Below are 13,120 nucleotides of genomic sequence, written 5' to 3'. Positions count from 1 at the left end.
ATTTTACTCAATTTTTTGTTCAAGTCCAGCGGTTCCAAAGCAAACCTTGAGTAAGGGTTTTACTAGGCCGTGCCATAGCTTAAGCGGTCAGTCACTGGCTTCCCACCGTGGCGGCCCAGGTTCGATCCCGTGTCTGGTCAAGTGGGATTTGTGGTGACCAAAGTGGTGCTGGGACGGGTTTTCTCCGAGTACTTCAGTTTCTCCTGCCAATCTTCATTCCACCAAATTCTCCATCATCATAATCACCTGGGGTGGGCTACAATAGACCAATTGGTGGCCTCCGTGCCAAGTGGACCCAGTTGGACTCCCCCCCCCCACTAAAGGAATTAAAAAAAAAAGGTTTTACTGTATATGGTGCCTCATTAGTATAAGTTGGTAATCTTTACAGTCACGACAGTGTGAATGTCAAGTTTTGACATCAAATGTTGGTTTTTATTTGTATACTAGTGTATAAAAGCAACATACATTTTCAAAGCTATAATTGTGATTTTCTTGTCCTTAAAGGGGGAGTAATTTTGAAATGTCTTGAATGAAACAGATACCAAATACTGGAACCATGGAGACTAAGTGTTCTTCTTCCATTAGTGTTTCTAAGTGTCCACTGTTTTGGCAAATGTGCTCTCTTTTACAATAAAATTTATTATTGCAGCTCTGAATGTTAAAGATTTTTATAGCAGTACCACAAACAAAAAATCTTATTAGCACAACCTAATTCACATTTCTGGCTTGACAAAGACCTAGGAGGGGGAAGGTGGGCAGGCACATGTACATGTCCCTTTAAACAGTGTCCTGAAATAATTTCAGGACTCATGCCACCTTTAAAGTATCACACAGTGTAAGGCATATACATAAACACAAGGATACATCTTACTCAGACGCTGGACAATTGCTCCACAGACTGTTGCACTTGTGGCACTTTTGACATCTCACTGCATGGACGCAAAAGGTTTCCCCAAAATGTCTTCACCCGCTTACCAGACTACTCAACATCATATCCATGAAAATCATGACTCTGATACTGCAGCAACAACCTCAATGTTCAGTATATAATATTTTTTCAGTTGATGTATAACCTCAGCTGCCCTACTTGTATACAATTTTTTTTTAATTTTAGGGAAAAAATTATTGTAAATACAAAAAAGGCCTAGCCAATGCCTAGCACATTCTTATAAATATCTTATTCTGTAATAGCGGTCATCCCTGCAATCTTTGTATACAAGCAGTTTAAACCATTTTGCTTCCTTCTGCAATGTTCAGGGATAAGGTAACATTCCTTATATGAAATAAAACTTGACTACACTTATTTCATAAAACAAATTTATTTATTTTTGGAAGTCTTGGAAGAGGAAACAAATTCATTCTCTTGCAGCAGTAGTGTTCTTTAAGATATATACTATTATCTAGAGTATCTACCAGTCACTAAATATATGATCTACCAAGACTGGATGTTAGAATTTTATTTTACTTGCCTTGATCTCTTTTTTTCAAATTATGCCTGTTAATCAAGATATTATGTTTTTACTTCATATTATTGTATATGTTAATTGATTGATGTGGGTGATCTTCATTATGTGACTTTATGTATGTATTTAATATAACTATTTCCACATCCTGGGTCTGTTACCTGTATGGATATTTATGGATTCATGTATCCAGGCAATGGAAAAAAGCCAATGAACATATTTCCATGATACCACCTGATTTTCACAATCATTGTTTTGGTTCTTAAGTGACAGAATACATTCAGTTTTCCTCAAAATATTGTCCTCGTGGGTACATAGTACAAAATTTTCCAATAAATGCCACTTCAGAAAAATACTATATATGATCTGTCAACCTTCAGTAAATAAAAACAAGCAATCAGACTCATTGATGCTGTAATAAATAGCGAACTGGATGCTTGCAAGAGCTGCCTAAACCATTCAAGTTTTATAGACTGGTTGATTCAGTGATTCCCAGCCTTTTCTGATCCACATATCACTGAGACACACTGAATTAGAGCACTCCTCTTGAATGTGCTACACAACGCTGAAATTTGTCTTCTACTATTTCTTCCTGCCCACATCTCCTCCCTGGTATGTCATTTATGTGTATTCCACTCACTTCAGTCTTTTGTAGAGGACTTGTTCAGAAAGCTATTAGTTTTGCTAAATTCATAATCAAACTATACTGTCTTAAGTTATTGTATGAAAGTAACTAGATATTTTTAAAATTCGTTAATTATAAACATTTATACATTTTGCAATGATCAGTGCTACTGCTACCTTTGCTTGTTTCAGCATAAGATTTGCTGCACTGAAGTAGCAACGAAAGTTGAATGAAGCACTGGAGCTCCTCAGTGAATGCCTTCAAGTGGAGAATAAGCTTTATATTGGTAGAGTTCTTGACCTCCATATCCGTACAGCAGCTTACCTCTTCCATTCTCGTCATAATACGGATATCGATACTTGGGCCTGTAGAGAAAGAGCATGTTAGCAACATATTTGAACTCCTTCTGCTGTAGTGATTTCTAGGCAAGTACAGTACTGATACATATTCAGAGTAAGAATTAATTCAAATATGTGAAGTAATTATGGTACACATATAATTTCATCTTTAAGTTTGGCCCTTAGTGAGTGGAACTGTGACTATTTTGACCAGCTGTTCCCAGTTTTTTTTTTCAGCCCTAATTTGGCCACCAACGAACCTCAGAAACACTAGATTTAATTTTTTTGAGTACTTTTTATTCTTAAAGAACCAAATTTTCTGACAGTAATAACAAAAGTGATGTCTATTTCGAATTTCACAACTATCTACGGTTAAGATGGAGTGTGTCCAACATCCACATGAAATGATACTACTATTGCTTTAAAGTATACAGGGCTCCTATATTTGTATTGGTAATATAAAATTTGTGTATGACTGTTGCTCAGTGTTTAGTGGTGCTAAAATGTGAAGACCTTCATTCTGAGTTTTATTAAAGTTGATCAGTTACAGTAATTTGAAAGTTTCGCAGTATGTGACTCCCTTGGCTTATAAAATAATAGTTTAAAACAAATAGTATTCTCACAAAATCGTGAAAATAATTTTATTGGATTATTTTAATTTAATAGTTATGTGAATACTGATAATTATTATTTGCTAAGTAATTTGTGAATGTGTCCTCATCAAAACTGGAACACATTTTGTAATTACTGTAAGGTTTGAAACTTGGTGTATCAGCTTTTATTGCTTTGTAATTAGTAGACATCTTAGAATGAAGGCAAATGTTTTTAACTTCCTGTGTAATGTTCAGATGCACAGAAATAGAATTTTTATATGCTGTACCTATATCACTTTAGTTAGACATTTTTCTTTTATTGCTAGTGTGGTGGGACTAAGTCCCTTGCACTGTGTCCGCTTCTGACCTATTGTACCAGCCCCACATGATAGGTGAGGGTGATTGTGGAGCAATTGGTGAAATGAAGATTGGCAGCGGAAACCGAAGTACTCGGAGAAAACCTGCCCCAGCGCCACTTTATCCACCATAAATCCCACTTGACCGAACCCGGGCCGCCTCGATGGGAAGCCAGCAACTAACTGCTTGAGCTATGGCGCGGCCTTCTTAGTTAGACATTACTGCCTTACCTCTCAAAGTACTGGAAATTTGGTGCACGTGGAGTGAGTGTTGAATCCACCACAGGAGACACCCATAACATTACAGTAATAATTACAAGATACTGTGAACAAAAAGAGTTTCAGAGTTCAGTTGCACATGTAAAATTTTAAAACATGGGCATTTGAGTCGAATCTTGGAATAGACCTATATTGGTAATACTGTAAAGAAAAAAGCTTAACGTATGCTATAATCTCTAATATGCCGCCGTGTAATAGCCCAGCAGACGTTCATCGACGATTCGGAGGAATTTTTGCCTCCATCTTCAGGGTAAAAATACGTCAAGCAAGGAACAGATGGTAAGCTGAGTTAGCTTTTTGCTTAGCATATATTTGACCCTGAAGATGGAAGCAATGTGTTCTCTGAAACATCAGTAAACTTATACCAGACTACGTGGCATCATGCTCTTCATAGTCACTGCTGTGAGAACCTCAAATCCAGTACGTAATAGAGTATATATCAGAGAACGTCTTCCGAAAACTGTTCTGGCATGAACGTTTCTGAATCGCAGGCTACTTTTTGTGCAGAACAATTATACATACCTGTTCATGTCAAAATAAATGATGTTACACCAAATTTAGAATTTCTCCGTTTCTGAGTTAAAGATTTGACGCTTGCAACTTTTAGCAAGTCTCTAGAAAATATTTCTGTCGTTATGTATTAGATTTCGAACTGGTTTTAATTTACGGCTCATATATGTGTTGCATGTATCATACACAATGGTGAAAGTGCAGAATGACTGAAGTTGATTATGAGGCAGGCTTCCCCTGTAACAAACTAACAGTTGCAGATAAGTTATGTTCTTTTTTCTTTTCTATTCGGCATTTAGCAAACCCAATTAATAACGACAACCATGTTTACACAATATCTGAGACCTATAATTTTCACCACGAGATGTCGAAGTGTTTATATAAATTAATTAAAATTTGTTTCTCAAATTTAGGGGCACGCGGTAGCGTAGTTGGTTAAGGCACTATGCTACAAGGCGGAAGGTCGCGGGTTTGATTCCCGATGAGGTCATTGGATTTTTCAGTTGACCAGATCCTTCCAGCCGCACTATGGCACTACGGCCAGCTCAGCCTCTAACACAAATGAGTACCAGTAAACTTCCTGGGGTTAAAGGACGGGTGACGCGTAAATCTGACAACCTCACCGCCATCTGTGAGCCGATTGTCTAGAAAATATGGGAGCCTCGACGTCCCACAACCCTATGGGCCGCCACGGTCTCTTACAGTGATAGCTTTACCTTCCCTAATTAAAAATATAGTTAGTCGTTTGACATTGCCTTCTTAATATTCAGAACTTTGTAAGGCCCGGATAAAACTTTCTAGAGATTCACATTAGAACAGGAGACATCGTGAGTCCGTCGTCTAAAAATAACTCGAAGCTCGCTCTAGCGTCGGTGCTGTAATGTAGAATGGATCTGACACTTGGTACAACAGAGAAAATACATAATAAGTAGCTTCATCGTTTATACGGATGTTGTTAGAATGATTAACTTAATGAGGTAGGCGGGGCATTCAGCACGCGTGAAAACAATTCTTTGGTTGGAAAGCATCATTGAAAGAGGGCCCTTGAGATGCCCACTTGTGGGAATAGTGATAAAATTGGTCTTAGAAATGTGAACTGAATTAAACTTCCTGTGGATGCTGTTCCGCGTGAAAACAGCAATGATATTCAAATTCTGCAGCTACACCTTTAATAGTTGATAACCACTGAGTAAGTTTGTTAGAGAGCTATACTTACAAACAGGAATAGGTTGAGTGTGGACGCCATGTTGAGATGTGTGCTGCTGACTGTTGCAGAGAAATCGTGTCACTGACCACGTGAGTCTTCAGGTAGAGAAAGTTTTCTTGTTCTTGCGGAATCCTCCTCCTCGTCCCTTCTCCCGATTCGCAGTGCAATTGAGTTGCAACAAGTATAATAATTGACCTAGAATAATAGACCTCAAGCGATCTGGCGTCATCATTGTAACTACAGTCTTGCGCATTCTTGAACGTGTCATATTCCAAAATTGAAACGTATGCTAGTTGAAGACGCGTAGACGTTTATTGTATTGTTCTATTACAATGCTTCGGACCAGTTTTCTTAGTCTCGGAGAGGCCCAGTTCTTGTAATAGGACACTTTCTTTTACTTCGGCGAAGATGCTTAGGTGTTTTAATTCGCTAGTAGCACAAAAGCCCGCAATAATACCACTGCAGCTTCGACCTTCGTTTTCCCGACGCACCTATTATAACTGTAAACGTGGCAAAAATTTGTCTCTGCGACAAAATATCAGGCCGTGAAAACCTAGAAATGTTGTGACGGTAAATCTCCACGTATTCTAAGACATCGGTGCTGTATGGAAGTGGGGTCACCTTTACGTTCCGGCTGTTATACCTAAAGGGAAGGAACCCCAGTGGGCTCCAGAAATAGTCTGGGCTTACTAACGAAGAGAAGAGTCTCCTCTCCTGGCGAGAGTTGAACTCCTGTGGCCATTTTATTGATTTATTGTCCTTGGTGACGGTTGTGAGTTTTTACATGTAGAATTTAGTGACATAACGGTAGAAGTTCGATTCCCGGCACAGTGTTCATTATTTTTCTGATCACCTTACCTGCTACAATGAATCCGAGTCATACCTTCACACATATCCTGTGTACGCCGAAGGTCGTTTTACCTGCAGTAAAAACCCGAAACGTGGAGTTCTCTCACTATAACACGTCTTATTTGTGACCGATTCGGATTTCGAATGGGAATTTGGATATCCTGGCAGATTTATCGTGGTTTATCTTTCAGACGAATGCCAGTAATGGTTTTTATTCGAAGCAGAAAATCACGGAATAGTGCATACAATGAGGAAAATTTGAACCAATGACTACAGCTTGCGGCTGGTCCGAAAGTATGAGAGGTCTGAACTATATGTTCACCCGAATCGGCCCGAAATGTCACTTGTCAATAACAGTAAGGACTGTCACACGTAACTAACTTAAGATTTGAAGAAAGCAGTCTTCTGGGATTTGGCACCGTGTATATGTGGTGTTAACCGACGTTTCGGAGGAACGTATCACGCTTGTCCCAGCTCCCTTCCCCCACGCCTCCCACACCAGNATGGGAATTTGGATATCCTGGCAGATTTATCGTGGTTTATGTTTCAGACGAATGCCAGTAGTGGTTTTTATTCGAAGCAGAAAATCACGGAATTGTGCATACAATGAGGAAAATTTGAACCAATGACTACAGCTTGCGGCTAGTCCGAAAATATGAGAGGTCTGAACTGTATGTTCACCCGAATCGGCCCGAAATGTCACTTGTCAATAACTGTAAGGACTGTCACACGTAACTAACTTAAGATTTGTCTTACAAATGTTCATCATAACTCTCAAGGTTTAGCATTTGGTGAGATCTATAGAACTATTGCAAAAAAAGAACACATATTGGTATTTGGAAAGCCTGTTGAAATTACCAGGGAGTAGGATTTTGTTAACATTTAAAATCGTTCCCAAGAACTTCGGCAATATGAAATTCAGTCTTATTCGTCGACTAAAAGAGCCGGGATAGTGCAGTCGGTATAGCGACTGGCTACGGGCTGGGCCATTGAGGAGTCGGAATTCGAGTCCCGGTAGGGTCAAGAATTTTCTCTTCTCCAGGCAGACTCTGGGGTCCACCCAACCTACTATACAGTGGGTACCGGTGGCTCTTTTCCCGGGGGAAAGCGGCAGGGGCGTGAAGCTAACCACTCACCTCCAGATAGTGCCGAGGTCAATAATTGTGGGTCTATACATCCACTCCCCCATACGCCTTCATGGTATAGTACCTAATTAGTTAAGTACAGGGACAGCTTTACCGACTAATATTACTTGCGGGGGGGGACTTCTGTTTAATGAAAATTAATTTCTACTGAACTTCTGTTCATGTTGTGACCATCAGTTGGTAGTCACCTGAACATGTAACGTAATAATGTAAATAAAACTTTAAGGAAACCCGGCACCAGTGACGGTTTTACCTCAGTGTCTGTAGATTTCATGTTATTATAGCTCAGTAGGCACAGAGATAGGCCACGGGTTGGGCGGCCGGGGTTCGATTCTCGACAGGGGCGGGTTCTTTCTCCTCTCTATAGTGTCCAGACTGGCACTGGGGCACACTCATTCTCCTATCCAGTGGATACCGGGGGTAAAGCGGCCGGGGAGTGAATCTGGCCACTCACCTCTATCTAGTACCAAGGTGAAAAATGGTGGAGCTGTACCTCCACTCCCCCGTGTGTCTTCATGGCAACTTAACTTGTTTTAGCTGTGGCGAAGCTTTCGTAATGCGGAGCTGTTTTGAAGAGAAGGAAGACGGTTGACGGACTCTCTCGCCGCCTCTGGCGGGATTCAGGTTAGTGCCGGCGCTGCCCATACCAGCCCAGGCATGAAGATGCTCCCCAGTGCCCTTGATCTAATATACTAGAGGCAGTAAAAGCGTTGGTAAGAGGGCCAACACTTTCATTTGTGCGTGACCTTAATATAAAACAGTGACTTTCCAAGACCGTCGGCAAATGTATATAAACACATCTGAATCACTCCTGTAACTTCTGTATACACCGTTACTTTGTTATAGAGACGGAAAATCTTGAAACAAAAGTGTACAGATCCAGAGGTCCTGGGTTCGATTCCCGGCCCTACCAGATTTTCTGAGAAGTAGTGGGTCTGGAACGGGGTCCACTCAGCCTCCTGAGGATAATTGAGGAGCTATTTCAAGGAAATAGCGGCTCCGGTTTAGAAAACCGAAATTAACGGCCGTGGGAATCCGTTGCGCTGACCACGCCACACCTTCTATCCGCTAAAGTTGGCACTAACTTCGCCGACAAGCGGCGGTCGCTCGGTCGGTATATTTCACTTGCGGACTACAGGCCGCGGAGTCTCTTTTTTTTTTGCTAATTCTTTTTTAAAGTGGTGCTAATTTAAGAATTTCATCCCTAAACGGACTGACAGACTCATACACAGAGGCTCAGAAATATTCGACAGGATATTGGAAAATTCTGAGTTCACACAAATTCAACTTCCATTTAGTGATTTGGGCCAGTATTGCTCAGATGTTTCCAGATGGAAGGACACTTAAATTTATGATGTTTTTATAAAGTCATATGTGTATGCACGTGCGCACATGTTCGCAATACTCTTAGTTCGTTAATATGCAGTTTATTTTGTAGTAGTTGCGTATTAGTAAAAAAAGTAAAAAAGTAAAGCTATCCCTGTACCAAGCCGTGAGGGCCCATAGGGTTGTGAGATGTTGAGCTTCCCACATTATCTAGACAATCTGCTCAAAGATGGCGGTAAGGTTATCAGCCTTACGCGCCGGCCGCGCTTTACTCCCCAGGAAAATGATTAAATTAATTTCTGGTACGCATTTCTGTTAGAGGCTGAGTCAACCCCAGGACCACAAAATATTAAGATTCTGAATGAGCACATTATATAACAAATATAGGGGTAGCGTAGTTGGTTGGGGCACTATGCTGCAAGCAGGAAGGTCGAGGGTTAGATTCCCGATGAGGTCATAGGATTTCTCAATTGATGTAATTCTTCCAGCCGCAATATGGCCCTGGGGTCCACTCGACCTGTAACAGAAATAAGATCCAAGAATCTTCCTGGGGGTAAATGGCGACCGGCTTATGAGACTGACAACCTCACCGCCATCTGTGAGCCGATTATCTAGAAAATGTGGAAGCCTCCACGGCCTGTTACAGGTATAGCTTACTTTTTTTAACTTACACTGCGTTGAAATCCAGAAAACGTAATGTAATATTAGCTATTGCCAAGAATAATCTGTAATACTAATGCAGTTTATGTTGTACTCGAAGTATAGAGGTAGCAGTCTGGATGTGGGGCTGGTATTTTCGAAATAAACTAGGACCGCCAAATTGCCTCAAGCGATAACGCTTCTGACATTCGGGAGGTGTACGGTCCAAGTCACTTTGGGACACTGGTTATTCTGAATGACCTTTTGCGGTTTTCTTCAGTCCCTGCAGGCAAATTCCGGGATAGCAGTCCTAACCGGCTATGAACGTTCCTCCCAAGTAATTTCCATTCCAGTATTCAAAACTATGAGCAATTCTAACATTCGACTCTATAGGACTATAGCCTGAATTTCTGACAGCGACATAAAATAAACCAAAAAGACCATCTTGAAATATCATCCGAAATTTTATAACTTATGCAACTGGAAGAAACGTCTTTAAGTGATCCGAGAATTGATTCATTTAATGGTGTAACTAAGTTACTAGGATTTATACAGTAAGGAATTGCAGCTTTTCCAGCGACGTTCAGACAATTAACAATCCCACTTTTAACGTACGAATATGACAGAGACTAGGCAATAAGGCAAGTCTGGCTAATAGACCAGGTAACGAGAACTCGTACATGGTAACAGCTGCTGGTAAGTGGGTCAGTTGTATCAACGTCAGAGGAAGTCAACTTGAGAAAGGGGAACGTGGTGGCGTAGTTGGTTAAGGCACTATGCTAGAAGCCGGAAGGTCGCGGGTTCTATTGCCGATGAGGTCATTGGATTTTCAATTCACCTAATCATTCCAGCCGCACTACAGCCCTGGGGTCTACTCAGCATCTAACAGAAATGAGTACCAGGGATCTTCCTTGGGGATATAGGGCGGCCGGCGCTTAAGGCTGACAACCTTACCACCATCTGTGAGACGATTGTCTAGAAAACGTGGGAGTCTCGACGTCTCACAACCCTATGGGCTCCCACAGCCTGTTATAGGGATAGCTTTACCTTACCAACTTGAGAAAGTTAGGGACATTTCCGACTACGATATCAACTACGAAACTTTCTTTTTTCTTAAATCATTTAACAACTCCATAACAACTACTTAAGTTAGATATGTTATTGATATCCATCGTAGAATTTGTATCTTTATTTCTGAAAGAATATCCATAAAATACATACGAATCCTTCAGAAATACGCGCACAGGTATTCATAAATCTTTTACGCCAAACGACATATACCAAATGAGACCGGTCTGCCCTATACTGAATACTTCTTGTCTGTCAGTTTGTAAGCAAGACCTGTTCTGCTATGAATTCATATTTTAAGCGACGCAATGGCAAATCTTTTACCAAGGAGTATGTTTATTAATCGTTAAATTTTGAAGATCTCATTAGACATATCCTTTAGAATTTCATGTTTCTAGTCACGGCTTACTTTGTTTTAATGTTGCCTAGAACATGGATGTATGTGAGCTCTTTCGTGGCAATTAACCAATCATAGACGTCAGCACTCAGGTAGACATAACATGTAATGTGTCGGAACAATAACACGGTCGAGATTAACACTTTGTTTTTTTGAGATAAATATGTTAGTAAAAAGTTGTTCTTTTTCTGTCGTGTATTATGCCCTATGTCCACCGATTCAGGTCTCATACAGAAGCCATTAGTCCTTTGAATATTTGGTAGGACTTTTTCAGCTCACCCCAAGACCTCCACCTACGCAGGTCAACACAAGGTGAAAAGGGAAAATGCAAACATTCATTAATACCCTCAGCAGGGTTAAATAAATAAGCAGGATTATGAAATATATTTAAGAAGCATTTATATATTTTCCAGAAATATATTATTGTCACTGATTTTTACAATAAATAACATTAAAATGGCATTCACACAGACAATCGCCATAGTAGCTGTCATTACCTCGATTTCAGTTTCAGTTTATGCTGAAACATATTGTCTTTATTTATTTTAATACATTTTTATGTTTGTAAATGACTTGACGGACATCTTAGGTAATGTGTAACTTGATGACTACAAGTTTAGTCAGGATATACACTTGCATGAATGCTGGTTACGAGAGTTTATGGATGGGGGATGAAGTGTAGTATCCATGTTATCCTGTCACCTGAGTTTAAAATGTTATTTAATTATGCACACAGCCGACACACCACTTACAGTTCCGTTTAACGTGTAAGTAATATTAAAGAAATGAGTAACTGGAAAGATCACTACATTTGCTTTCACACATCCGTCTATATTTCACATATAATTTATGCATTTGTTTCACTTTATGTTTTCATTATTCGTATGCGTAAAACTCGCTAGTTACATGGAATAAAATATAGTTTTATACCATTAAATAATTCACCATATATCGAAGTGAATAATGATTATTCAATCAGCAGGAACTCCACACGATATCCTATACAACAATAATATAGAAGATGCGATTAATGATTCATTCATAACGGATCATTTGCATGCGGGTAACCGGCCTGAACGTCCCTCTCGATCTGCCGCAGTCTCCGCTCCTCCTGGTAGCCGTCTTCACCCTGTCCCAGGCGTGCAATCAGCTTCTGGCCTCGTACACCGTGCTTTCTTTCAAACTCAGCACTTCTTCGATCTGCAACATCCGGATCGAACTTCCACGACACCACCTGGAAGTTCTCCGCTGATCCCGCCAGATTCTCCCGGATCAGCTGCCTGATAATGCCCCCCCACAAGGGCAGAGGTGAGACCATCACCAATACAATCATCTGGATGTAAGTTAAAGTGAAAATTAGGATGCTGTTCAGGTTCTCTGTCCTGACCGCTAAATTGCATGTCAGAGGAAGTATGGAAAAAGAAATGGGCTGTTATTGGGACATGTGTCCTCCTGAAGAAGATAAGACTACAAGAAGAAAGTTGACTTATTCCAGCTTTCCAGCTAACCCCCCCTCCTTTTCACTCTCTCTCCTCCCCCACCTCTTTCTCTTAACGGCTCCTGCTTCATTAACACGTGTATGCCTTTAAAGCTCAACTTGTATAAAAGAAAGAGACGAAATCCGCTAGGCGTCCGGTTGACTTAGGCAGGGACCGAACAGCCAAAGTTCGAAATTCTATAAAGAATTTATAACTATTATCTTCGCCAACATGTCCAGAACTGTCCCGAGACACTTCAGTTCCTCTGTTCAGTTGATACTAAAAGTTCTTTTACCACGGTTAAAGGCCCACACCTTCTGCATTATAACACATGCATTATAGAACTACTTCTATAAATCTGAATCCTTCTTGAGAAGCCACCAGACGCTCACCTGCTCAAGAATTACCCAATTTGTTTCCATATTATCCTGAAATCTACGTCTAATTCTTCTTAATGGTCTCTTTCCTTCTGGATTTCCCACAAAAACACTTTGTGTGCCCCCATTTTTTCCCCATGCCTTCTACATGCTCTGCCCATCTCTTCCTCCTTGACTTGGCTATTCTAATTAAATAAGGCGTGTATTATAGAACAGTTAGTAGGCTGCGTCAGAAAGTGTACAATGCACAGATCGTCAGAGTCCACTCTCATTTACTGTTTCTTGTGTATACGACCTTGGCACCGTTTTGAATAAGCCCCTTACAGAGCCGTTACTAGGTTATGAACTTAATGACCGCTGTCGCAGCGCTTTTAAATGTCCATTCCTGGTTTGGCGCTTAAACAATTTTAACCATTGTGTTTAAAAATGCTGTGACTAACAGAATTTTTATGATAAATGGATGGAATTAA

At 40.4% G+C, this 13,120-nt stretch overlaps 2 protein-coding genes across 2 annotated transcripts in view; both read right to left on the bottom strand.

The window, feature by feature from the left end:
• Positions 1-1,311: 1,311 nt before the first annotated feature.
• On the bottom strand, positions 1,312-6,196 carry LOC111870801. The gene is made up of 3 exons (XM_023863346.2): positions 5,381-6,196; positions 3,607-3,698; positions 1,312-2,453 (listed from the first exon to the last, which is right to left on the bottom strand). The coding sequence occupies exons 1-3, from the start codon at positions 5,408-5,410 to the stop codon at positions 2,336-2,338; spliced, it is 240 nt and encodes a 79-aa protein (XP_023719114.1). The 5' UTR covers positions 5,411-6,196; the 3' UTR covers positions 1,312-2,335.
• A 5,032-nt stretch (positions 6,197-11,228) lies between these two features.
• Positions 11,229-13,120, bottom strand: part of LOC111870816 — a 10,792-nt gene continuing 8,900 nt past the window's right edge. Inside the window, exon 2 of the mRNA XM_023863379.2 lies at positions 11,229-12,128. Coding sequence (XP_023719147.1) covers positions 11,835-12,128 — 294 coding nt within the window. The 3' untranslated portion in view covers positions 11,229-11,834. The remainder of the gene's footprint in view (positions 12,129-13,120) is intronic.

The sequence above is a fragment of the Cryptotermes secundus genome, unplaced genomic scaffold (assembly GCF_002891405.2).
Source record: "Cryptotermes secundus unplaced genomic scaffold, Csec_1.0 scaffold499, whole genome shotgun sequence".
Lineage (NCBI taxonomy): Eukaryota > Metazoa > Arthropoda > Insecta > Blattodea > Kalotermitidae > Cryptotermes > Cryptotermes secundus.
Note: the sequence above shows the minus strand (reverse complement) of the source record. Positions and strands in the feature narration are given on the sequence as shown.